The 27,853-nt window shown below is 42.7% G+C and overlaps 2 protein-coding genes across 16 annotated transcripts in view; one reads left to right on the top strand and one right to left on the bottom strand.

Moving 5' to 3' along the window:
- SERGEF (secretion regulating guanine nucleotide exchange factor) overlaps window positions 1–22,485 on the bottom strand; it is a 373,010-nt gene extending 350,525 nt beyond the window's left edge. For 2 of the 8 annotated variants that reach the window (XM_078782343.1, XM_078782349.1), the window contains exons 1-5: window positions 22,153–22,315; window positions 19,122–19,170; window positions 18,628–18,775; window positions 2,524–2,679; window positions 1,368–1,468 (exon numbers count right to left, since the gene is read on the bottom strand). In XM_078782343.1, the coding sequence (XP_078638469.1) occupies window positions 1,368–1,468; window positions 2,524–2,679; window positions 18,628–18,775; window positions 19,122–19,139 (423 nt within the window). In that variant the 5' untranslated portion in view covers window positions 19,140–19,170; window positions 22,153–22,315. Of the gene's footprint in view, window positions 1–1,367; window positions 1,469–2,523; window positions 2,680–18,627; window positions 18,776–19,121; window positions 19,171–20,497; window positions 20,918–21,422; window positions 22,330–22,458 lie in introns of those variants that run through there. The other 6 variants (XM_078782347.1, XM_068123300.2, XM_078782346.1 and 3 more) reach the window with 6 other exon arrangements.
- Window positions 6,083–27,853, top strand: part of UBE2T (ubiquitin conjugating enzyme E2 T) — an 86,007-nt gene continuing 64,236 nt past the window's right edge. The window contains exons 1-2 of one of the 8 annotated variants that reach the window (XM_078782353.1): window positions 6,083–6,103; window positions 25,680–25,833. In XM_078782353.1, the coding sequence (XP_078638479.1) occupies window positions 25,722–25,833 (112 nt within the window). In that variant the 5' untranslated portion in view covers window positions 6,083–6,103; window positions 25,680–25,721. Of the gene's footprint in view, window positions 6,104–22,165; window positions 22,240–22,923; window positions 23,096–25,679; window positions 25,834–27,853 lie in introns of those variants that run through there. The other 7 variants (XM_078782358.1, XM_078782357.1, XM_078782352.1 and 4 more) reach the window with 7 other exon arrangements.

The raw sequence follows: 27,853 nt of genomic DNA, 5'->3' as shown, positions 1-27,853 counted from the left end.
ATTTTTCATTCAGTGTGAAACACAAACAAACCGATTGTTAAAATGACCATCAAATATTGAAAGAAACGGCGTTACGTCTCTTCCAACAAAACGGTACGTACCCAACCCTTGTGGGGTATAATCTAGATTACAGTAGATCTTCCCTCAGTTCTGTAAGAAACATTTACCTCACGGATGTCGGGATTCCTCAAAACCTATTTGTTTAATGTTATAAGCAGCATTAGCGACTGTTTAAAAAGCTAATCATATGTGTTTGTGGTTTATAATATTTTACAAGCCTGGCTACGCCGCTATTCGACTTCCAGTCTTGTTTTGCATATGTTTATATTGTCCTGTCACCAGCGATTAAGACTGCCGGATGACGAATAGCTGAACGTTTTTTTTACCCCCGAGGCGACTTTCCCAATTTTTGTCGGTTATGATGCGCGCGAGATGGAGGCTGTGAGACGCTTACCTGAACGGAACTAAAGTAATATGGGTTTAATCCCGAACCCATGAACAAAGAAACACGACAGCTCTGCTTGGGTTCTTGCGAGCGTGGTAAATGTTGTTTCAAGGAAGTTTTCATGGCCGGCCTTGTCAGCAAAACGTAAAGGGAAAATTAGAGGGAAAATCACGTACTGGTGAAAATTAGCCTTAATCCCTATAGCTAATTAGCACTGCTTCACCCCCCCTCCCCCCCCCCCCCCCCCCCCCCCCCCCCCCCCTCGTGTGAAGACACAAAGTCTTAAGCTACAGTTTCCCTACTTATTACATTGAAATGCTCCTACGCGTTACATGGTCCAAGCTATAATTATACAGTCCTACCTTCCCGATGGTATCCTTTCACCTACTCCCATAAACCTAACAATATATAGCAAAACACATGTTAGTAAGGGTAACATGCATTAGGACACTGATGGTGTAAATGAATTGGCCTGTAATTTCTTCTGAGTGTTTTAGCATGTTATCTAAGGCATCCTGAATAATAAAAAAACATAATTAGGCAATAATTAGCAAATTTACATATTATGAAAACATATATATTTACCATCACATTCGTTACGTGATGATCTATGCGTGTGCAAATTTTCAAGTTCATCAGACCATCGACGGCCGAGATCAGTCAGGGAAAGCTCAAAATGACCCAGTTCATTTGGGGTTAAGGTGAATATAAACGCTGAGTGCAAATTGAAGGAGTGTAAAATGTTTCTGCATAAAGTAAACTTTGTAGCATACAAAAAAATCATGCTTGGTGTTATCATTATATTTCCCCAAACGCACAAGGGAAATCATCCGCATCCGACATGGAAAACAAAGGCAAATGATTCCCACTTCTCTACGCCTCAATTGTCTGTCCACCAATCAGTGCAAAAATTTCTCCAAACCTTAACGGGAGTAGACACGTGAGCCGATGAGCTTTTTGAACCAGTGCCTAGACCAAGCTGTCCGTGTGAGTCGGAACCACAGGAAAAAAGCTGGCCGTCCACTAAGAGGTAAGGGAGAACAAAGAACAATAATAATGGGTTAACGCACTGCAAGGCCTTATGATTGCAGTAGCATTACTTGGCAAGCAGTGTCATTGGTATGAAGGGATGAACATCTATGAGAGCAAATTGTTTTGGGGTTTTTTGTTCAGTTTGCCTGTCTGTGTCACAAATTAAATAAATAAATACACAACATTAATTGGAAAACAGGACTATTGCATCATGTCAAATGTCATAAAGATTTCTGCAATGTTTATCACACAGTAGCAATCTTTCAATTAGAGGCAGTCCGTCAATACATATGCACAATGAGGTGGCAGCAAGAAAGAAATTTAAGAAATATAATTTACAAAAAGTCAAGAAAAAAGGAGAGACGAGGAAAAAAGGAGAATCAGAGAGAGAAGGGGAATATGGGAGGAGTATGGTGAGTAGGTAAGTTTGGGAGCGTATTAAAGTAGGAGGTAGGATGGAAGAGGCATACATTGAGCATTGGGGGAGGGAGCGGAGTGAAACAGTTATATTTAGGTACATAATAAATAGATGGCATTGCATCATCTTTACAAAGTTACTACCATTTACAGAGTTACAGGTCAGAATTTCTCCATTTACATCAATTTGGGCTCATATACAGTGTGTTAATGTTTGTTTTTCGAAAATTCAGGTAAAATCATAACTGATAAAACCAAAAATATACTCAAATTCAAACATACACCATTATCAGAATGATCAAAGGCAAAACTAGATTATCACTCGGTAGAGAGCATACATCTGCCAGACACAATAATTTGTTTTGTATCCCACTGATAGGCTGGATCTGGATTCGGACCTGAACCAAAATCGAATCGCTTGTTCTTGTCCCCTAACCAACTCATTCACTGAGTTTTGGCATAATCCGTCCATCATTTGAGATATCTTGTTCAAAAAAAGACAGACAAACAGACGAGGGTGAAAGCATAATCCCGCACAACTTCGGGGGCAAAGGTAACAACAACAACCACCTTGCAATCCCCATGGGTGTGAAGTACGATTACGACGATGGATTGTGTGAATTCCATACCTGTGAGTATGAGCGTAAACTCCCAACCACAGGCAACTTTGGCAACAGAGCACCCAGGGAGTGCAGGGCAGCGAGTGAAGTTTGCCACATCCTCCAAGTGTCCAAGGCCAAGTTGGCCATGAGAATTCTGTCCGCAGACGTAAAGATCACCACTGTCTGCAAAGGAGAGAGGAAATCCATCCAGTGTGCTGTATGTGTGTATGATAAATACAGTCACGTGAAAAAGTAGGTACACCCCATGTAAAGTTTTGACTTTTTCAACATATTTCAACATACAGCTATTTGATCTTCATTTCAACAATATTGATAGATAAAGGTGATATAACATAACAAATATCATGAAACATTTACATTTTGTAGTCCATTTTATAGTTTAAATAAACATAAATGTAAATTTCGCATGTGGAAAAAGTAAGTACACCCTCACATTTATCACTACTTCAAATACCTAAAATTAGAATCAGGTACATCAGCTCAGGTGCAAATGATTAGAACATCGTTCGAGAGGATCTTGGAGGAACCAGTCTTATTTAAACCTCAGCCATTTCGTTTGGTTTGCTCTTTGTTGTTGAAGTGTGCGGCGTCACCATGCCGAGATCAAAAGAGCTCTCTGAGGCCTTCAGAAAGAAGGTTATAGATGCCTACGAGTCTGGGAAGGGATTTAAAAAGATCTCCAAACAATTTGAAATCAATCATTCAACTGTCCGGAAGATCATCTACAAGTGGAGAAGATTCCAAACAACTGCCAACTTGTTCAGGCCAGGCCGCCCCAGCAAATTCAGCCAGAGAGCAGACCGCAAGATGCTGAAAGAAGTCTCTAAGAACCCCAGAATGTCATCACGGGACCTACAGGTAGCTCTTGCACTGTTGATGTCAAAGTGCACGAGTCTACCATTAGAAAGAGGCTGCACAAATTTGATCTACATGGGAGGTGTGCCAGGAGGAAACCTTTGCTGTCCAGAAAGAACATCAGGGCAAGACTAAAGTTTGCCAATGAACACCTCGGCAAAGACCAGCACTTCTGAAACAATGTGCTCTGGACAGATGAGTCAAAGGTAGAGCTATTTGGCCACAGTACCAGAAGACATGTTTCACGAAAACCAAAGACAGCATTTGACCACAAGAACCTGATACCAACTGTAAAGCATGGTGGTGGAAATATTATGGTTTGGGCAGCTTTGCTGCATCAGGGCCTGGGCAGCTCACCATCATAGAATCCACTATGAATTCTTCATTGTACCAGAGGGTGCTTGAGGATAATGTGAGGCCATCTGTCGGAAAGTTGAAGCTCAACCGCAGGTGGACCTTGCAGCATGACAATGACCCTAAACATACCAGTAAATCCACCAAGGAATGGCTGAAAAGAAAGAAATGGAGGGTTCTGGAATGGCCAAGTCAAAGCCCGGATCTAAATCCCATCGAGATGTTGTGGGGGGATCTGAAACGAGCTGTGCATGCAAGAAACCCCTGAAACATCACAAATCTGAAAGAATTTTGCATGGAGGAGTGGGCCAAAATTTCTCCCAGTCGATGTCAGAGACTGGTAGACAGTTATAAGAAACGCCTACTTGAGGTTGTTTCTGCCAAAGGGGGCAATACCACCGATTAGAGCCAAGGGTGTACTTACTTTTTCCACATGCGAAATTTGCATTTATGTTTACTTAAACGATAAAATGGACTACAAAATGTAAATGTTTCATGATATTTGTTATGTTATATCACCTTTATCTATCAATATTGTTGAAATGAAGATCAAATAGCTGTATGTTGAAATATGTTGAAAAAGTCAAAACTTTACATGGGGTGTACTACTGTACTTACTTTTTCACGTGACTGTATGTATATATATACACACATCAACACTACCAGTCAAAAATTTAGGTACACCCAACTTAATCTGTTTAATGCGCTTAATGAACATAAGATGTGAACAAAATTCTTACCAAAGATAAATCTGCTTATCTACTGATAATATATTGTGCTTCAATGCATCTTTCTTGTGCGAAACGGAGGTTTAAAGCAATTTTGTAAATAGGTCGAAAAGTGCAAAACTAAATCCAAACTGAAACGCGAAGTTAATGTTATTCACGTTTCATTCCAGGAGCAAAAACTGTTTACAAATACTCTCCTGTGTGTGGAATTAATGTTTGTGCTTAGTTTCTTCATCACGTGCAGTGTCTATTATTGCCAGGCGTTGCAAAAAATGTTTACAGAAAGGCCAGCCATACAATCTGATGAGGTTTTTGTGTTTCAGATTGCACGAACATGGGTGTCAAAGACCAGCTAATGCCAGAAAAAAGACAGGCAAATGTAACTTTGAGAAAAGAAGGCCTTGAAACAGTTGCAATGCTGGAGCTGTTTCGCTAGGCTCTAATTTCAGGTGCTGTAAGACGTCTGTTGCTCAGACTGGTGATGGGTTACTTGTCCTGCGATTCTGTTGTGATTCTTGGTTGATCAGAACATTTTCTATCTGCATTTTTACCAGTTTCGTTATGTCGTTTAATAATAGTAATAATAATAATACATTTATTTTATATAGCGCTTTTCAAGAAGCCCAAAGACGCTTTGACAGAGTACAAAAAAACAAGTGCAAAAAGACAAAAATCAAAAGGGTAAATAATCAAAGCAAAAGGAAGGAGAAGGAGAAGAAATAGTCAGGTGTTAAATGCTGTGGGTGAAATGTTGAATGCAGTGTTGAACAGGTGGGTCTTGAGTGATGTTTTGAATTTGGTGAGTGAGGAGGAGTCTCTGATGGTGTGAGGTAGTGAGTTCCAGAGGGTGGGAGCAGCGATGGAGAAGGCCCTGTCCCCCCAGGATCTGAATTTGGTCCGCATGGGGGGGGGGGGGTCAGGAGGTTGGTACCAGCAGAGCAGAGGTTGCGGGTGGGAGTATGTCTGGAGAGGAGGTCAGCCAGGTAGGATGGGGCCAGGTCATGGAGGGCTTTGTAGGTCAAGAGGAGGATTTTGTACTGGATTCTCTGGGGGATGGGGAGCCAGTGAAGCTTGTAAAGGACGGGGGTGATGTGGTCACGGGTCCGGGAATGGGTGAGTAGACGGGCAGCGGAGTTCTGAATGTATTGGAGTTTATTGGTGATTATTGAGGGTGAACCATAGAGGAGGCTGTTGCAGTAGTCCAGACGGGAGGTGATGAAGGCATGGATGAGGGTTTCTGCAGCCGTGGAGGAGAGGGATGGACGGAGACGGGCGATGTTTTTCAGGTGAAAGAAGGCTGTCTTTGTGATCTGTTTAGTGTATTTGTCGAAGGAGAGGGTTTGGTCAAAGATGATGCCAAGATTCCGGATGTGAGGGGAGGTGGATACTGGGAAACCGTCGATGTTGAGGGCAAAGTTATGGGTGGATTTGGTGAGCGTTTTTGGGCCAATGATGATTATTTCAGATTTATCATAGTTAAGTTTGAGGAAGTTGATTTGAAGCCAGGATTTTATTTCAGTGATGCAGTTTGTCAGGATAGATTGGGTGGCGGTGGAGATGGACTTGGTGGAGATGAAAAGCTGGATGTCATCGGCGAAGCAGTGGAATTGGAGACCATGACGGCGGATTAAGTGACCAAGGGGGGACAGGTACAGGATGAAGAGGAGGGGGCCAAGAACTGAACCTTGGGGGACACCTTGGGGGAGGGGAGCAGTGGGGGATTTGCAGTTATTGATGGAGATGAACTGGCGTCTGTCAGAGAGGTATGATTTGATCCAAGAGAGGGCAGTGCCGGTAATGTTAAAGGTGGTTTCAAGTCGGGTGAGGAGGATGGTGTGATTGATGGTGTCAAAGGCGGCGCTGAGGTCGAGGAGGATGAGAATGTTGAGGTTGCCGGCGTCAGAGGAGAGGAGAAGGTCGTTGGTGATTTTGAGGAGAGCAGTTTCAGTACTGTGGTTGGAGCGGAATCCGGATTGGAATGTTTCATACAGGTTACTGGCATAGAGGTGATGTTTGAGTTGAGTGGCTACAGTGCGTTCCAAAACTTTTGACAGAAAGGGTAGGTTGGAGATGGGTCTGAAGTTGTTTAGGGTGTCAGGGTTGAGTCCAGGTTTTTTCAGAATGGGGGTAACAGCAGCAATTTTGAGGGATGGTGGGACGATGCCTGTAGACAGGGAGGAGTTTATTGTTGCAATGATAAGTGGAGAGAGAGCAGGGAGGGAGGCCTTGACAAAGCTGGAGGGGATGGGGTCAAGAGTGCAGGTGGCAGTTTTCATTCCTATGAGGAGTTCAGAGAGGTCAGTATGGGAGACTGGGGAGAATTGAGACAGGGGTTGGCAGGATAAGGGGGGGCAGGTGGTTTGAGGGGGAGCGGGTGCGGTGGTGCTTAAGCTGCTGTAGATGTTGTCAATTTTGCATTGGAAGAATGAAAGGAAGGAGATGCAGTTGTCTACTGTGAATGACTGGGTGGTGGTGTTCAGGGGGCTGAGGAGTTTGTTTATTGTAGAGAAGAGTGCTTTTGAGTTTCCGGAGCCAGAGTGGATAATTTGAGAGTAGTAGGCGGAGCGGGCGTGGGAGAGGGCATCTTTGTAGTGTTGTAGGTGGTCCTTGTAGGCTTGGGAGTGAATTGTGAGACCTGTTTTATTGCGGAGTCTTTCAAGTTGGCGAGCACGAGTTTTCATCAAGCGGAGTTCAGGGGTAAACCAGGGAGCAGAATGGGTGAAAGAAACTGTTTTGGTTTTTATAGGCGCAAGCTGGTCAAGGCAGGAGGAGAGAGTGTGGTTGTTGTAGTCAGTGAGGTCAGAAGGGGTGTGGAGGTCAACGAAGGGAGAAGTGGACATTTTTCCAGAGAGGGTGGATGAGAATGAGGTAGGTGAAAGAGCGTTTAGCTTACGGAAGTTGATCGTGCGATAATGCCTTGGTGCTGGGGTGGGGATGTTGATGGTCATAGTGATGGCTAGGTGGTCAGAGAGGGTGAGGTCGGAGCCAGAGAGATGGTGCAAAATTAATCCAGTAAAGGATGGCATTGGCACAAGAAACTGCATTTTCTGACACTTGTATTTTTTTTTTGCCATTTGTCTCAAGGATTGGCCTTCTTTTCTCATGATGGTGATAAGGGGTTAAGAATTGTTCCTTCACAAAATCACGAAAGGCTTTGCAGAACGATGAGGGGATGGTACCGCAGTAGAGTGATTAATTCCTGTGCACAGATTAACTTTCTCTGCAGAGTCAAAATTTGTGTATTGGTTCATGTGTAGCATGGCTGATGCATATACCCAATACCACTGTGCACAAGGCCACCTTGTGCTGTAAAAATTAAAAAAGGAGCTGCTTATCATGCAACAAGCAGAGGTGGAAAGAGCATCAAACATGCAGGGAAAGAACTAGAGGGGGGGTTTAGGTCGATTGAAGAACTAGTCCTTCTCCTGAAGGCTAGTGTCGATCTGCCTCGGCAGACAGGTACAACAATCAATGGAAATTAAAACGCTGATTGATGTATGCCATAGGATGCAAGAAGAGGGGTTAAGTTTGTTCACAAATTCCTCAAGGTCGATCTTCAAGGCGTTAAAGGTGAGACAAGACCCAAGAGGAGTCTGTGAAAGTCCAGCAGCAACAGATTATTCACTTCAGCATGGACAAAACATGAGATCCCAATGATTCCCAAGGCCTTGTTTTCCATAGGGTAATATAAGCCAGCATCCTGAGACCAATAAAAGGCAATATAAGATCTGCATAATGCTATGGCCTGTTGTTGGCCCTATCAGTCCCTCCCAAATGACATATTGTTTGACATTTGTAAGATTCAATATCTGCACAGATAAAACTACGACAGCACTCAGTCGAGAACATACCAGCGCCAGGTTGAACAGTTTACGTTTTGTATCCGACCGATAGGCCGGATCTGGATTTGGACTTGAACCAAATTTTAATCAGCTATTTCTTGTCACCTGCCCAACTCATCCACCAAGTTTTGTCATAATCCTTCCACAACTTTTTTAAATATCGTGATTTATATTGTTTTTGACCCTATCTCTCAATGATGAAGAATCCCTTTTAAAAATTCCATTCTCAGATCTGGATCCGAATCTTCACCAAATTCTAACGAACTGGTCCTTGTCACACACCCAACCCGTCCACCAAGTTTGGTATGAATCCGTCCACAACTTTTTGAGATATGCTGCTCACAGACAAACAAACAATCAAATGAAAAATCTCTCAGAGGAACAATTGGAAAAAGAGAACAAAGTAGAATGGCACTCAGTAGAGCATCCTTTTGACCTCAAAAATAATTGGTGGTTGAATTCAGTGACCTGATTTTATTTATTTATTTATTTTTTTGTATACTGAATCGAGGCTCGTGAAAGAGCTAACATTTATTTCACAAACAAATCAACCAGACAAACAAAATATACAAAAAGAGGGAGCGGAAGACAAGATGGGGAGAGAAGGGGAAGCACACAACCACAACATTTGAGAGCAGGGAGAAGTGTGGGAGGGAGAGGGCTTGGGGGCAGGAGGCATGGGAAGGGGGGGGGGGGGGTGGGAGAAGTATAAAACACAAGGGGACCGAAATTAGCGGGGGTAGAAAAGATCAAGGTTTTGGATGGGGGAGGATAAGAGATGGTGGTGAACAGCTGTTTTAAAGACCTGGAGGGTGGAGTGGGATTGAAGAGAGTGAGGGAGTTTGTTCCAGAGGCGGGAGAAAAGAGGAATGAAGGAGTGAAGGTGAGCAGAAAGTCTTGATTTTGGCAGTTTAACCATAAGAGGGTTGCAGGCAGATCTTGTGCGACCTGTCGGAATATTTGGGGGACAGAGCCCAGAGAAGGCTGGGGAGGCAAGGCCAGAGAGGAGTCGGTAGAAGACGGAAAGACCACCAACCTGCCTGTGGTGAGTGAGTGAAAGGCCCTTGGAGTTAGCTTCATCGTGGGAGATTCCAATGATTCTGAACGCTTTGGTTTCAACAGCGTGAAGACGGGCTAGGTGTGAGGCAGGAGCACCAGACCAGAGGGGAGAGCAGTATTCCATAGAGCTGCGGATGAAAGCCTTGTATGTGGTGAGGAGCTCAGGTGTGCCAAGGAAGGACTTTGCACGACGGAGGATGCCCAGTCGGCGACTGGCTTTGGAGGCCAGATTTGAAATGTGGTTTTCCCAGGAAAGATCATGGTAAATAGTGAGACCCAAAAGCTTGAGTGACAGAACTTCTTGGAGAGGATTATTCAGAAAGTGGATGGGAGGGTTGTCCAGTCGGTCTTTTCGGAGAGACATCGTAAGAGTGTGAGATTTATCAGGATTGAAAGACATGTTCCATTTGTTTGCCCAGTCTGTGATTTTGTCCAGGTCTGCAGAGAGTGAGGAGGCTGCAGACTGCCGATCTGAGGGATGAGGAATGGAGCGACAGAGAGTAGAGTCGTCAGCAAAGAGATAGAGAGGATTTTCAAGAGAGTCAGAGAGATCATTGATGAAGACCAGAAAAAGCACTGGGCCCAGAACACTACCTTGGGGAACTCCAGCCTGAACAGGAGGAGGAGATGAGAGAAACCCATTCAGGGCCACACGTTGACTACGACCAGAGAGGAAGTCCGCCAGCCATGCGTGGAGATTTCCATGGATACCAAAGGAGGAGAGTTTGGTGAACAGAGCAGGGTGCCAGACCGTATCGAAGGCACGTGACATGTCAAGGGAGACGGCTCTAATTTCCTGTTTGGCGTTGAGGACCTCCATCCATTGTTGAGAAAGCAGAAGCAGCATGTCCAGAGTAGAGTGACCAGGTCTGAAACCAATATGCAAATTGTCTTCAAATTTTATGCTAATCGGATGAAAATTGACAGTTTTAGAAATTTGGCCTATGTTGACCTTTTGGCCTATTATTATTCAACAATTTAGTTGGGTAATACAGATGCAAATACAGTAATGTTTAACCCTTTAGCACCTATAATATCAAAATTAGGGGGTATGGTTGAACATATTTTGAACTTTACCAAAATATGTGCCCCAAACAACCACCATATTACAAAGTAATGATATATTCCAATGCAGTGGTTCCTTGCGAAGATTTTGAGGGGTCAAATGTTACTCTGGGAGTTTTCATTTTTGAAATATTGACAAAAATGTACAATGTGAATTCTGAACTCGAAGCGATTTCGACCACTTTTTCACTAAATTTAACATATTTTTTGTCATTATATCAAAAATTTGATAAATAACCCCCACAAATGTTCTATATTTCTATTACTATATTAGTTGGCATCCAGTGTGCAAATTATTGGCACTCTGTGGTCCTTAAAAACATATTTATTCCAATTTTTGCAAATATCACATTTTTTGGCGAAGCGAAGCGGGCGTATAATAATATTTCGGGTGATAACACAGAGATGGCCGAGAGTTATACACTGCTATCACTTTTTTTCATATCTAGGGACATATATCTTGCTAAAAATCACAATGAGCCTTACTCCATCTGTATGGTACCGACCGGTCAATTTGGGGGGTCTGGCTCATAGCCTAATTAGCCAGTTGATTCATTATTTTTTATTATTAGTTATTTATTTTCATTATTAATCATTTATTTATTGTCTTTCTCATCTGGGCAATATCTCAGGCACTCTTTGAGCCAGGAAGCTGATATTTGGACACGACAGTGACCAAGTGAGGTGGCTATAAAGGATATTTTTGATTTATTTATTAATCAACTAATCAATTAATTATTTAGTTTTTCAAGTAATAACTTATTTAATTAATTTTCAAAAATTTAAAGCTTCGAATGATGCACTTATTTGCACGATGGTGGCACTTATATGCATGATGGTGGTTTTGATATGCTATTAGCCAATTGAGTAAGAAAATATTTTATGATCACTATTTATTGATCAATTTTTATCAATTATACAATTATACAATTTTTGTATAATTATAATACAATCACAGTTAATTATACAATTTTTTGGGTTTAATTCAGTTAGCTCATATGAAAATCCTATTCAAATTTCACGTCAATCGGATGGAAATTGAGGATTTTAGAAAAAAATTTATGCTGTTAGCCTTTCGGCCTATGTTGACCTTTTGGCCTACATTGATCTCCAAAATAGTTGGTGGTTGAATTCAGTTAGCTGATATATAAATCCTATTCTAATTTCAAGTCAATCGGATAAACATTTAGGATTTTAGAAATTCGAGAAAAAGTGGTTGACCTTTGGCCTGTGTTCACTTTTGACCCTTTGACCTGAAAAATAAATAGGATTTTGTCAGACCATGAACTCTACCATTTTGTGAGGTTTCATGAAGATCAGTTTAAAATTGTGACCTGTAGGCAAGTATAAGTGAGTGGACAGACAAACACACAAACACACACACAAATACACACACACACACACACACACACACAAACACACAAACTGGAGTGATCAACATACGGTACCTGTCCCCAAAAAAAATTTTTGGCCAAGTAACAAAAAAGATGTATTGTGCATTGCACAATACTTGTAAAGTCCAAATAAAAAATAGTTGCCATGGAAACAGCAAATTGGTAATTTTGAAAATTTGACCCATCAAGTGTTTTACATAATTGAATGTTGTGCATAACAAATTTGGTCGATACATTTTCCAATTGCCGTCTAATAGGTGTTCTGCATATTTTGAATGGCATTGAATTTGACCTTTTACTACACTTGACCAGATTTTATAAACATATAATTACCACACATGCATACAAATAAGCTGTATAAGTTCAAATCTGATATCTTGAAAAATACCTGAGTCTTGGCAATAATAAAATTACAAAATATCCCATTTCATTATCATGGTTATCTCTCTTTCTTTCGTCATCTCTCAAGCAAAGCTAACCGTGGAAGCAGACCTCATTTGCATATTTGCACCAAAACGGGATTCACATTTCCATGCCAATTCCCAATGTTCGCCACCACTATACACCGCCCTTGAACATTTAGCTTTCATAACGCAGATAACTTTTCTTCATGACACTATCTCAACCTGATTAGATCACGGCTGTGATTAGCTGAATTATGTTGGCAACCATCTCGATAACTTGGCTTGTGTATGTGATAATTCCAAAAACAGTACAAGATTTAGCTTTCATATTACACAGATCTATTCCTCATACCACCCAAAAGGCGGGTAACCTCGAGTATTTACCCCACCCCACACCCACTCCCCATACCCTTACTTACAGTTACTGTGTTTCCCCTCACACCTCCCTCACCCCCTCAACATCCCCACCCCCATGCCCTCTCTTTTTCTGGTTGTTCATGCTTTCCATGTTTGCTTGCTGCATCCAACCATGGCCCCACTACCCCATTACCGGTTCATTGCTTTTTCACCTGCCATCACCTCGCTCTTCCACAAGCCTCAATCCTATTTTGAAAAATACATACGTCATCAAGAGAAGCGGTAAAAAAAAAATACTCAAACAAGTCAAATTGCTCAAATCCAGAGCATTATCACTCAAAGGAAGAAGTTTAGAAAGGAGTTTAAATGGGGAATGATGATTGTTTATCAAATGGTAGGTACCTCCATCTGCCAAGAGGAAAGAGGTGCTCGCAATGCATTGTTAAACAGAACATACACGACCCTTTTGTCAAATCAAAACTTGACCTGATATGGTGAAAGTGTTTAGGTCGGGAGGGAATGGAGTAAAATGACACCATGACAGTTCGGTGGGCCATGCACTCTATGAAATCACAAATAAAAGCAACTGGACATGAACCTTTCATCTGTGTCGTCAATGGAACACGTCATGTGACAAGGTGCAGCAAAACTGGTATAGTGGTGTCTCAATGTGAAAACTGCTCTTGTGGAGCAACGAGTGCAGATGCAGATTATTCGTCTAATGGTGGGGAATGTTGGGAGTATAGGAACTGGAATTATACATCATTGAAAATGACCAGATAATTTGAAAGAGAGAGGGGTACTCTCTGAGAGGAATGGCCGAGCATCCCACCTCTAACCCATGAAAATCTGGAAGCAAAATAATAAAATTCCAGTCGATGAGTATAGGGCATTGCAAGGCCATACAATATGCTTAAATGACCAAATACTGAAGATCTTTATACACAACAGGAGACGCACAAGGAACTTTGGTGCAGGAGAGGTCCATTCGGCCCATCATGCCGGTGCTGCACCGAACCCAGAGACCATCGGCCATCCACAGACAACCGACTTACAAGTTCTGCTGATATCTCCATATCCCTCTATCTCCAATGCATTCAGGTACATATCTAATTCCAATTTCAACCTATCCACCACCCCTTCTACTGCCACTAGCTTTCCAGAAAGATCATTCCATGTATTAAGTACTCTCCGACTGAAAGACCCCCACGTTAAAAAATGTCCTAACTCTCATCTTCTTGAGACTCAAGCTATGGCCCCTTGTCACAACACTGTTAATTCCACTGAAAATAATCCACTGCATCTATCTTATCCACACCCTTCATTATCTTAAACATCTCAATCATGTCCACCCATAATCGTCCTTATTTTCAATGGATAAAGCCCTGTCTCCTTCAGCCACTCCTTACAGCTTATTTTAGGTATCTGCAGAATCAATCTCGTAGAACGATGCTGAACCTTCTCTATGGCAGCTATGCCCTTCCTCAGATGTGGCGAACAAATCTCAACGCAATATTCTATACAGGTTGGCGTCCATGGGGAGGAGGAAACTCCTTGATTGGCCCGCTAAGTGCAGAGAGAAAGGCGACGTCTTAAAGATAATGGTGCTGGAACCCAGAGTTCTCTGGGAAGTCACGTCACTTCCCCAAATCTCAATGGATGTATTTGTATGAAAATAAAGTCTGCTGTTGTTTCATGCATCTGTCTGCATGTGCGCATGATTTGTGTTGCAGCTCCTTCACAAGCCTGAAAGCCAGTAAAAAAAAAAAAAAAACAGAAAAAATAATAACTATGAGGCCTCACTCAATTACTATACAACAAACAACAACATGCATTTTAAGGCCATTTTCCCTGCTAGAGCGGGGGTTAGCCTTGCGGCCCCCATGACAATCTTCTCCATTTTGCCATATTTTCTGCATCTCTCCTTGTTAACCCCCTTGCCCGCATTTCTTCTTCCACCATCTTTAGCCAAGTCTTTCTCAGTCTTCCCCGTCCTCTACTTCCTTCTACATTCATTTCCATCACTCTTCTCAACCAGTCACTTTCATCCTTCCTCAACACATGACCAAACCATCTCAACCTGTTCCTCTTCACAGCATCAATCACAGGCTCTATTCCCATCATCTTTCGCAATTCATCATTTGTCTTCCTCTCTCTCAATGATACTCCGCACATCCACCGAACCATTCGCATTTACACCCTTTCCAGCCTTCGTTGCTGCTCCACGTTCATTACCCATGTCTCGCTCCCATAAATCATAACACTTCTCACACATGCAGCATACACCTTTCCATTCAGCTTCAACGACACTCCCCTCCTCATCAGCATGCCACTCAGTTCCCGAAACTTCTTCCATACACATCTCACTCCAGCAACCGTTGCCGAGTCTGATCCACCTTCTCCATTCAGCATGTCTCCGAGGTAGCAAAATGTTTTCACACCTTCCAGCTTCACGCCGTCTCCAAGATCCAACTCAACATCACCTCCATCTGCAGCTCCCTCTGTGCACACCTTACATTTGAATGTAGCTGCCACACTGGTTAATGACCCTCTCAGACAACTACATTTTTGATGAACCCACTCAGCGCACATTGTACATTGAATGGAGTTCACTCCGACACCCTTCCTGCACACAGCACATGGCCACTTCCCAGTTCTTTCCACCTCACCACATGCTTTACCACTTGCCATCACCTTCGTTTTTCCGATATTCACCTTCAGACCTTTTGTCTCCATACATTCCTTCCACTTGTTCATCTTTTCCTTCAGTCCATCCATACTTTCCGCAATCAACACCAGATCATCTGCATACAACAACTCCCACGGTAAACCCTCCTTTACGTTCTGAGCCAGCACCTCCATCACAGCTACAAATAGTAGTGGACTTAGTACCGACCCCTGATGCACTCCCACCTTCACCTCAAACTCACCACTGTTCCCGTCCTTCGTCCTTACAGCTGAGCGCGCTCTTTTGTACATTGCCATCACTACTCTGATCAACCATTTCTCCACTCCTAACTTCCTCAATGTCCATTTCAATACTTCGCGTGGAACCCTATCGAATGCTTTCAGCAGATCAACAAACCCAAGAAACAACTTGTTCCTCTTCTCCATGTACTTCTCCTGCAACTGCCTCACAATAAAGAGCGCGTCTGTCGTTCCTCTTCCTGGCATAAATCCAAACTGCATTTCGTCGATCTTCACCTTCTTCCTTATCCTCCTCTCCAACACCCTTTCCAATACCTTCATTCCATGCTCCAATAACTTTATCGCTCGGTGCGAGCCACACTCCAGGGGGTCACCTTTCCCCTTGTATAGAGGGACGAGGTTACTCAGTTCCCAATCCACTGGAATGCGGCCTTCTTTCACCAACAGATTACAGATCTCTGTCATTCTCTTCACACCCCAACTTCCTGCTGCCTTCAACATATCTCCCACAACTCCCGTCGGCCCTCCCGCTTTTCTACTCTTCATTGCTTTTATCGCTTCCTCAACTTCCTTCTCAGTTATCTTCTCTGCCGGTCCTAAAACTGAGTTACTCTCTATGTTGCCATCCCATTCATTCTCTGTATTCAACAGCATTTCCATATGTCTTTTCCATCTTCCTTTAATTCCATCTGGGTCCACAACGATTTGTCCCACTTCATCCTTCAAGCAACTCACCCCCATCACATCACACCTCTCTTTCGCTATCTGCTTTGCAATCCTGAATACCGCTCTTTGACCCTCTTCCAAATGCAAGCGTTCTCCAAACATTTTCCTACATGCCTCCTGCACCTTTGCTACCTCTTTCTTTGCAGCCTTCTTGGCTGCCTTATAACTTTAATGCTCTGCTTTTTCTGCTCCCGTACCCTTCGCCTTCTGCCACTCCTTGAACTTCTTCCTCTTCTCGGCAATCCTCTTTCCAACTTCATCATCCCACCACCATGTTTCCGAGTGCCTCGGTGGTCCTTTTGTCCATCCACATACCTCACCAACGGCTCCCAACAGACTATCTTTCATTGACATCCAACCATTTTCAAGCTCAACCACATCATCCTCGACCCAACTCAGCCTCTTTTTTTAATGCCTCCCTTACTGTCACTTATTTCAACTTCCACACCTTCATTCTCGGTTGGTACTTCACCCGCCGAGCTCTCCTCGCACCTTTCACCCTTATGTCGCAGACAACCAAGTGGTGCTGTGAAACAGCCTCCTCCCCCGGGATCACCTTTGTGTCCTGGAGGTGCCCCCTATCTCGCCTACGCACCATCAGGTAGTCAACGGTTGTCGTCGACCCAACTGACGTGTATGTAACAAGCTTATTATCCTCTTTCTGGAACTGAGTCTTACAAATCAACAAATCAGCTCCATCAGCAAACTCCAAAATCCTTTCATCTTCTCCATTTCTCACACCATATCCATAACCCCCATGAACTCCCTCAAAACCGTCCATACTCCTTCCCACATGTCAATTTAGGTCTCCTCCTACCACAACAACTTCCTCATCTTTCACGTTTTCCATCAGCTTCTCTATCGCATACCAGAACTTGTCCTTCTCTTCATCGCTCCGACCAACCTGCGGAACATATCCCGAGATGACGTTCACCAAGAGCTTTCCAATCATCATTTTCACCATCATCAACCTATCACTCACTCTCGTCACACTCACCACACTGTCTACAAACTCCTCAGAAAACAGGACACCAACACCAACACCATCAATTCCTATTTAATCGGCAATTAAAAAGTGTATGTACCATGACTGTGATAAGTCCATTGACTCAGCGATCAAGCTGAGTCTATGGGTCTATCACTTTGCCAACACAGATAGGTCGGTGGTCTTCCTGTTTTCTACCACCTCCTTTCTGGTCTTGAACCCCCTTCTCTTTCCATGCTTTTTGTCTGCCCCGCCACCCCCCTTTGGTTTCTGCAGGACACACACAGTCCCCTATCAACTCCCTTACGGCGAGACTACCTAAGTCCAGGATCAATGCTCACCTCCACTCATTCGTTCCTCTCTTTTCTGCTCTGTGGAACTAACTTCCACATTCGTTTCAATCTCACTCTTCACTCCAGGTCTTCAAGACACCTGTTCACCTCCATCTCAGATCATCCCCAATCCAAAACCATGATATTTTCTGCCATTGTTAACCCTACCCAAATCCATAATCCTTCCCTCCTTCCAATTTTCCAGTTTCCCCTCCTTGGAGTTTCCTTCTGTGTCCATCTTGTCCGCCCCATACATGCTTGTTTTTTGTCCTGTTTTGCGTGTTTTGTATCCTGTTTTGTCTCTTATGTCCTGATCCATTCAGTGTACAAGCTCTGTCACGAGCCTCAATTATGTATACAAAAAAAGCCATCAGAAACACCCACCGTGTTTTGGATCGAAGTCACCAACGCTTGCATGAACAAAACCCCTTCTGGTGAAACTACCTAAATCCAGGATCACTGCTCACCTCCCCTCATTTGTTCCTCTTTTTCCCACCTGTGGAAACAACCTCCACATCCTCTTCAATCTCATTCCTCCCAACAAGTCTTCATCGTCCCCATCTTATATCGTCCCCCATCCAAAATCATGATCTTTTCAATTCTCGTTCACCCCACCCTATTCCCTCCTCCTTCCAAAACTTTGGAGTTTCCTTCTGTATCCCTTTTTGGACTCTTGTCCACCACATGCATCCTCTGTATCCATCTTGTCCACCCCATGCATGCATGTTTTTGGCTGTTACGTCCTGATCCGTTCAGAGTAGTCGCTCTTCCATGAGCCTCGACTATGTATGCAAACTACTGTTAGAAAGACACAAGATGGTGACAATAGCAGTTTCCGTGCTGGAGACCAGGCAGTACAACCGGAATTAAATCAAAGCAATGTACAAATGTACAGGTTAGAAATGTAAAATGTCATGGAGAGGAAAATTTCTCCACCAGGTTGCACTACACAATGAAACATCACAATGGCAGTTTTCTTTGTGATGCCTCAAGACTAATTGGTCGAGTCAAGGAATAGACAAGGGCAGAGAGACATCATGGATTGATGTACAATGAATAGTTTTGCCAACTAGAAGCATACCAGTCACGAGGGCAGAATGAGCTCCTCCGCCACAAATGGCTTTCACTGCAGGCACAGCTGGTTGAGGCACTGGCTGCCACTGGACCAGACATGGAAGGAGTTGATCATTGTGATGGCCCAAACCCAACTGCCCAGATTTGTTTGCACCCTGCACAGGACCATACAAAAAAAAGTACATAATACAGTATTTATTTTCTCATGGAACAAAATGTGACTGTATGCTCGAATGGTCACGTGGGTTTATATGTTCTAAAATAATAAACCAATCAGATGCAAACTTAACCGAGTACAGCGTGTTTTCCGAGTTACAAGCATCTAAACAAACAACAGCATTTGTTTGACTTCAAATCATGTGAACACCACAAACATTCAAATAATTAAAAAATCAACTCTATCGCTGTCATGACACTTTATTTGCATTACAGAACGTATGTACCACGTGCCTACAAATCACCTGTCATTCCATTTAATGCATCAACATCAACTTCACTTACCCACGCGAACAGCACCATGTCATCCACACTTCACGTTCCGTTTTCAACCCTAAACACAGTAGATATGAAACACACACACACACACACACACACACACACAAATTAATGACTCACAGAATTTAACACCTTCCTCATCCCAAAATCAGGAGCGACCCAACGACCCCACAAATACCAGCCAATAACCTTTCTACCAACAACATACAAACTTTCAACACAAATCATCACAGAAATGATGAACCGCCACCGAACACAACTTGGAGGCCAAGAGGGAGAACAGAAGGGATGCAAAAGATGCTATGGAACAATAGACCACCTACTACTAAACAAGGTCATACTCGAAAACTGCAATAGGAGAAGAACCAATTTGGCCACAGCCTGGATAGACTATAAAAAGCTTTTGACAGTGTCCCACATTCATGGATGATAAAGTGCATGCAAAAGTACAAGATAATCCCCAAATAATAAAGCTGATTGACAAAGCCATGGATCTATGGAATACCACACTAAATCTGCAGAACTCAGAGGGAAATATTGAAATACCAGGAGTAAAGATACGACGTGGGATCTTCCAAGGAGATAGCCTTTCCCCTCTCCTGTTTTGCCTGGCCCTGGACCCACTAAGTAACCTCGTTAATGAGCAAAGACAGGGATACACCCTAGCATCCAATAAAATAACGTTCAAAGCAACAAGTAAGGTGGCACATCTACTGTATATGGATGACTTAAACCTCTTTGCACCGAACAACGAAAAATTGATTGGCAGAACAAATGAAATTTGTGAAACGATTCTCTGGTGACATCCAAATGGAATTTGGCCGAGATAAGTGTGCCAAGTGCTACACATTCATGCAAGGTAGACAAACAAAAATGGACAACATAAAAATCGACCAAAATACAACAATACAGGAGCTTGACAACGCAGCATCTTACAAATACCTTGGAGTAGAAGGGGGCACCAAATTTGTCAAAAAAAAAAAAGGTGCAAAACAATTACCAAAGAATACCTGCGTAGAACGAGGCTGATCCTGAAAACATATCTCACCCCAAGCAACAAAATCAAAGCCATAAACCAAATAGCAGTACCAGTGTTCCAGTACAGCTGCGGAATAGTAAACTGGCCACAAGCGGATATCAAGAAACTAGATATCAAAGCAAAGAAACTCCTCACTATCCACAAAATGTTCCACAAAAATCAGTGCATCCCAAGAATGTACCTGCTGAGGAAAGAAGGAGGTGGCAGCCTGATGGAACTCAATTAAGTGTACATAGCGACGACTGTTGGATTAGCAGAGTGCGTGAAAAGCTCAACAGACTACTGAATATAATTTGTGTACAAGCATGAACACAATAAGCCAGAAAAGGTATCTCTCACTCACCTTGCAAAAAACTTCCAAAAACAGGTGTGAATAAAAGATGTCAAGTGCCAAACTGAAACAGCAACAAATACAGCCCCGATGATTGCAAAAAAGACAAAATAAAAATACAAGATGTAATATCATCAGATATATAGTGATAGCAGGGAGAAAGACAAAAGAGCAGGGAAATAAAAAAATAAAAGAGTTAGACAGATTGGGGATAGACAAAGAATGGCGAAGAAGAGGTCAGCTCAACTGGGACAGAGAACGAATCATTAGAAATGTCCACGGCTAAGAACACAACACGAATGGCTTTAAGGAGATGGTGGGACTGAGTCAATCAGACAAGTGTGGGTTCTGCAAAGTAGAAACAGCAGGAGTCACTTCCTATCGGGATGTAAAAAAAACTCATGTCAGGACAGCTCTACACCCAAAGGCACAACTCAATGACACCACTGACAACAACCACTGCCAGGCCGCTGCACACACAATAAAACATATCATGCAAGACTGTGCAGTCCTAGTTTCATGTGGGCAAGAGGATCTTGAGGGATCTCTGGGTCGATCCTGTGAGACACTCTCTGCGACACTGGTCTGTTCAAGCAAAACAGACTGGGGAAACACAACAAGAACAAGAACAACAAGAACAAGAACAACAAGAACAAGAAGAAGGTATGTCGAGTAATCCACTGGCACATCTGCAGAAATTTCAATATCTCAATCTCACAAAATTCATGGACACATGAACCAAAAGCCATTATTGACAACAAGGGCATAATGCTCACGTATGACTGATGATTCCATCGAGCGTGAATATAGAAAACAAAGCACTGCGACCGGACATTGTACTCCGAACAAAAAGGAAAAGACAGCATTGCTGATTGAGATATCAGTACCTAGTGATTTTGGTCTAAATAATGCACAAATCAAGAAAATGACCAAATACCAAAACCTCAAGAAGGAAGTGAAAAGATCCTGGAAGCTGAAGAGCACCGAAAGTGTACCGGTGACAATTGGGGCAACGGGAATGACAAAGAAGAACCTCACAGAGATCTTAAAAACCATCCTTGGGAACATTACCACAAACTAACACATACACACACAAACACGCACACACACACACACACACACACACACACACACACACACACATACATACACGTACACGTACACACACACACACACGTACATGCACGCACACACACATACACACACACACGTACACACATACACACATACACACACACACACCCCAACACACGCATGTACACACACACATACACATACACACACGTACACACACTTACACACACACACATACATACACACATACACACATGTGCACACACATACATACACACATACACACATGTGCACACACATACGTACACACATACACACGTACACACACACACACACACACCCCAACACACGCATGTACACACACACATACACACACATACACACACGTACACACACACATACATACACACATGTACACACACATACATACACACATGTACACACACACACACACACACACACACACACACACACACACAGTGACACACACACACACAGTGACACACACACACACACACACACACACACACACACACACACACACACACACACCACACACACACACACACACACACCACAACGCACGCACGTACCTTTTACGTCATTGATCCGCTCCACGTCAGTGATTTAACGGAATGCAATCTCTGATCTCTTATCCATTGTCAATCGTTCTTTGAGCGGTAAGAATGTATTTATCTTATGTTATCGTTATACAGTATCGACGATGGACATGTGTTGTATAGCGTAGTTTAATCTAGCAAAATTGGTTTCCTCTTATTCATAATACCTCCTTAATTTCTGTTTTCATTACTAAAAACAATTCAACATAATAGTTAATACTGTTGTGGCACGTATTAAACATAGTTTCCTTTTAATACATAAGATAACGTAATACGTACATGTACAGTGATTGTAAAGAGTATTTTTGGCATTTGTTTTTGTGCTTCCTTGTTGAGATATTTGAACATATGAAATAATAAATAAAAAGCACAACATCAAAGTCATATTTGTGAGAACAAAAATAAATGATGGAGAAAAACGTCGTTTAACCAACAGTTTAGGAATCAACATACAATAATAATAGTGCTCCCTATCCTGACTTTTTCTTCCTTTATTTTATCAATGAGTTATCTTTATTTTATTACATTATTACTTTATATAGGTGTTAAAGAAAATTCAAATTTTTACAGTGTTGACTGTACGGAAACACTTGAGGTGTATATGAATAATTAATGCCATTGTGGCTGGTTTTCAGTATTCATATTTTTACTTCTTATTCTTCAACAAATGTTCGTTTAAAAATATGTTGGATTATGATATTATATAATCTTGTATTACATTTTGCAATGCAAATCAATCATGCAATGTTACTTAAATAAATATACCCGTGTTTGTGCTGGGTACTGATTGGTCAGTTCGAACGATATGTATATAATCGAATCTTAAGGCTGTTCTCGAATCGATGGTGATATTTCAATGCTTTGCTTTGTAGTAATAACTGAATTGGGTGTTAAAATCGCGAAGCTACTGACAAAGGTAGATGGATTGTTTCCTGTCATCTTGTGCACAGTCGTTGGTGATGACAAACACTGTAACAGCTCTGCTGTAGTACAAGTGTGCTGCTCATTGACCTTGTCCATGTTTGTCCAAATCGTGGTAGTTTAAAAGTCTCTTTAGGAGACGGTGCTGCATCATGGAGCACACCGTCCTTTGAGCCGAGTGTTTAGCTGGCCGTCCTGTCAGCATATAAATGTGAAACACCCTAGCAATCGCTAGCCGGCTTTATCATAAAAGGATGAGTTGATAAAGTTTATGAGTTGAGGCTTCTCTTTTTATTTTGACCATTAGTTTTTGTTTTGTCCATAATTTTATTTTTAAGCGAGCATGCACATTTCCTTCCCATTTTGCTCAATGAAGTGTAATACTTCTTACGAGGTTGTACTAAGCAACTAAGGGATTAAGATTACTCCTCCTTTCACTATCTCACTATCCTTACCTCATCCCCTCCCCCTCCCGCTCTTCCCCTTCCTAACCTCCTTACTTCCCTACCTCCCTCTCGCTACCCGCCTTACCTCCCCCACCCTCTCTACTTCCATCCCCTCGGTACCTCCCATCTTCCCTTTCCCTACCTCTCTCCCCTCCCCATCTCCCTCCTTTCCAGATTCACGCCACTCTCCTTTCATCCCTCCCTACCTCCGTCCCTTCCCTACCTACCCCACTCCTCACCCCTCACCTTCCTACACCCCCAGCCAGAGTAGTGATCCAAGTACCTCTTATTGGTCAGATGACACCACTGAGTCTTTACTTTAATTAACGTCTACAAGCAATCGCGAGCCGATGAGACAGCTGGCTTTACATGTTATATCAATGGAATCCTCTGTGATGAGATGTATTTCCCTAGAGTAATGAAGGCAAAATTTACAATTTGTAGATGATCACGTGACTGCAAAATTCCCCCTGCTGAAGCTGTGGATAAGTTCTAAATAATTAATTAATTAATCTAGCATGTCACGACGTGATGTAGCAACAACTATGACTCTCCTCCAGACCACTCTGTCGAGTACTGGTCTTCATGTCTCTTCTAGCGACAAGCTTGTGGGTTGAAGTTGTCTCCTGATGGTGTCATTACAACACGTTTGGGGGTGCTCCCCCATGGGCACTTCCAGTCTTATCATGGGGAGTTAGAAGGGAGGTTGATGCATCTCTCTCAGGGTTTCCGAACAAAGGTGTCTACACCATCGCAGCTACGCTCGATCGATCAAGTTGGCTAGGTCGCTATGCTCAACTTGCTGTTTCACTTGAACATTGGTGATGGTATCAAGCTATCAAATACGAAGGGTCCATCAAACAGCTTTAATCAAATGCATTGATACAGGTATTAGTTGTGGCTATGCGAGTCCAACTTTTGGAACCATGGGAAATAAATGTGGAAACGCATGTTCTATACAGTCTGAGCTTTAGACTTTCCAGATGGAGACTTTCCAGATGGAGACTTTCCAGATGGAGACTTTCCAGATGGAGACTTTCCAGATGGAGACTTTCCAGATGGAGACATTCCAGATGGAGACATTCCAGATGGAGACATTCCAGATGGAGACATTCCAGGTGGAGACATTCCAGATGGAGACTTTCCAGATGGAGACTTTCCAGATTAGACTTTCCAGATTAGACTTTCCAGTTGGAGACATTCCAGATGGAGACATTCCAGATGGAGACATTCCAGATGGAGACATTCCAGATGGAGACATTCCAGATGGAGACATTCCAGATGGAGACATTCCAGATGGAGACTTTCCAGATGGAGACTTTCCAGATGGAGACTTTCCAGATGGAGACTTTCCAGATGGAGACTTTCCAGATGGAGACTTTCCAGATGGAGACTTTCCAGATGGAGACTTTCCAGATTAGACTTTCCAGATGGAGGATTGTGATGTCATTGTAAACTGAGCAATAGCAGACCATCTCCTGAATTATGGGACGGAGCTACCCGAGGACGATGCGAGAGCCAAGGTACTCAAACTCTGCGACTGTGTCGACAGAGAACTCTTCATTAATGTTGATTGAGGAGGGAAATCACCTTGACCCGAGCTTTAGTCTTCATCGAGCTGACTTGAAGCCCTCGTGTGAATGAGTGGTGGTCGAAATTCTGGAGTGGAGAAGTACAAATTGGAATTGAATGACAAAATTTAAAAAAAAAAACCCCCCAAAAAAAACCTTGTATATCGTAGTGCGTTTGACGTCACACTTCAGTTGTTAGGGTTAGTGGATAAGTTCCACTTAGTTAGTTAGGTTAGGTTAGTGGATAAGTTAGGTTAGTGGATAAGTGCATAGAATGTTTGTCATCCTCTAGGTCTGGTTTACACCTAAAGCTCTGCATCGCAAGAGGATATTGCATTTTCATAACTCACACGTTGGTGTTAGACCCACATGGTTTTTACATGCTAAATAAGGAATTTCATGATCTCACTTGTGTGTACAGTTGGTGGTCTGAATCCTGTTTTTCCATTTATGGTTATACCGCTTGCGAAAGACATATGTATGAATGAGTCGGCAGAGTAGTGCACTTAACTCGTTATGCGTTCGTATGATTAACCAGAACAATCACTCAATGTTTAATCAGGCACCTGCAGCACCTGCAAACTGACGGGCTGTTTTCAGAAGGATGATGCAGCGCACAGCACGGCTCCAGAGAGAGGTCTGCATGCTGAACACGGAGCCTCCACCTGGGATCAGTTGCTGTCCCCATGGAGATGATCAATTTGAGCTACGTGCACGTACGTTATCTTATGCCTCTTCTTTCCACCAAACGTAGCTATCGCCAAGAGAGAAGTTTTGTCACGTTCTATATAAAGCCAAGGCTCATGGAGTGAAATGGAAGAACACATGGGATTTCTACTGATACAAAAGAGCAGTGGAAGAAGTGCACATTTGATGGGGTAATAAACATGTGACCTCCAAGGAAAGGTGAGATATGGCAGGAGGTGAGTAGAAGTAAAAAATAGATCATCGATGGAAATGGAAATGGAGATGCGAGATGGTTGTAAGTGGAACCTTGAAATAGTGGAGGGAGTAACATTTATTAGATAGACACAGGGAGGAGATTCCACATTTGGGAAAGAGATGGACAAAAGGATACGTGTTGATAAGAAGCCTGTACTTTGGAAGGTTAACAACTAATGCCAATGAGTTTACCCGAGGGCTCGACAGGGGTAAATGACTGAAAGGGCAAGATGACAGGCGTAGCAAAACTGGATGAGAGCTGAGAGATTGAAAAACCATCAAGCAGTCCACAGTGAGAAAGCAGTCGATCATGTATGACAGTGTTTTGATAGGTGCTGCCAATGATTTTCCCAATCTTTGCCTTCATGGCATCCGGTCTTGAGGTTGGATGTGGGAGTGGATGTGGGCTCACGAGAGAAAACAATACTCACCTGTATGTGAACAAATGCATTGTGGGTAATGAGTGAAGAACTAAAGAAGCACTTGTCCTGGTGCAAAATTCCCAGTCTGCTCTTCACTTTAATGGACGCATTGGAGACGTGGTCAACCCCAGAGAGGTTCTTATTAATTGTGCTATTTTTATTTGTACATCAGAGTATTATGTGCCAGCGTTGCATGAGTCCTCTTCATGCCACCTGTTAAAGGTCCACCCATGTTCCTCACCCTGTCGAGCTGTTGGTGTCGGTGGCTCAAAAACGTGCACAATCCTAAAGACCCTGTATTAAATTATAACATTGTCATTACGCAGTATTATCTGTTCATGATATTGTTAGCCTCACTAGAAAAGGGGAGGCCATTGTGGTGTTGGTGGGCAGGTTTTTATCCCTCTGCCGACTAAGTTGCCAGAGGCATTACGCTTTCGGGTTGTCCGACCGTCCGTGATATTTTTTCGTTATCATGATAACTTAAGAATGGCTGAAGGGATCTCAGCCAAACTTGGTACAGGTATGTATAATGATGTAAGGATATACTGATTAGATTTTTGGGTTAAGAGGTCAAATGTCATGTGAAGTAAAAATTGGTAGTGCACTAACTTGTGAACTAGTGATGGGATTTTGAGCAAACTTGTTATAAGTATATACAGTCACGTGAAAAAGTAAGTACACCCCATGTAAACTTTTGACTTTTTCAACATATTTCAACAAACAGCTATTTGATCTTCATTTCAACAATATTGATAGATAAAGGTGATATAATATAACAAATATCATGAAACATTTACATTTTGTCGTCCATTGTATAATTTAAATAAACATAAATGCAAATTTCGCCTGTGGAAAAAGAAAGTACACCCTTGGCTCTAATAGGTGGTATTGCCCCCTTTGGCAGAAACAACCTCAAGTAGGCGTTTCTTATAACTGTCTACCAGTCTCTCACATCGACTGGGAGAAATTTTTGCCCACTCCTCCATGCAGAATTCTTTCAGCTGTGCGATGTTTGAGGGGTTTCTTGCATGCACATCTCGTTTCAAATCCCCCCACAACATCTCGATGGGATTTAGATCCGGGCTTTGACTTGGCCATTCCAGAACCCTCAATTTCTTTCTTTTCAGCCATTCCTTGGTGGATTTACTGGTATGTTTAGGGTCATTGTCATGTTGCAAGGTCCACCTTCGGTTGAGCTTCAACTTTCCGACAGATGGCCTCACATTATCCTCAAGCACCCTCTGGTACAATGAAGAATTCATAGTGGATTATATGATGGTGAGCTGCCCCAAACCATAATATTTCCACCACCATGCTTTACAGTTGGTATCAGGTTCTTGTGGTCAAATGCTGTCTTTGGTTTTCGCCA

The sequence above is a fragment of the Myxine glutinosa genome, chromosome 7 (assembly GCF_964187855.1).
Source record: "Myxine glutinosa chromosome 7, kmMyxGlut1.1, whole genome shotgun sequence".
In the NCBI taxonomy this organism is placed as follows: domain Eukaryota; kingdom Metazoa; phylum Chordata; class Myxini; order Myxiniformes; family Myxinidae; genus Myxine; species Myxine glutinosa.
The sequence above is the reverse complement of the archived record's forward strand: the minus strand, read 5'-3'. Positions and strand labels throughout refer to the sequence as shown.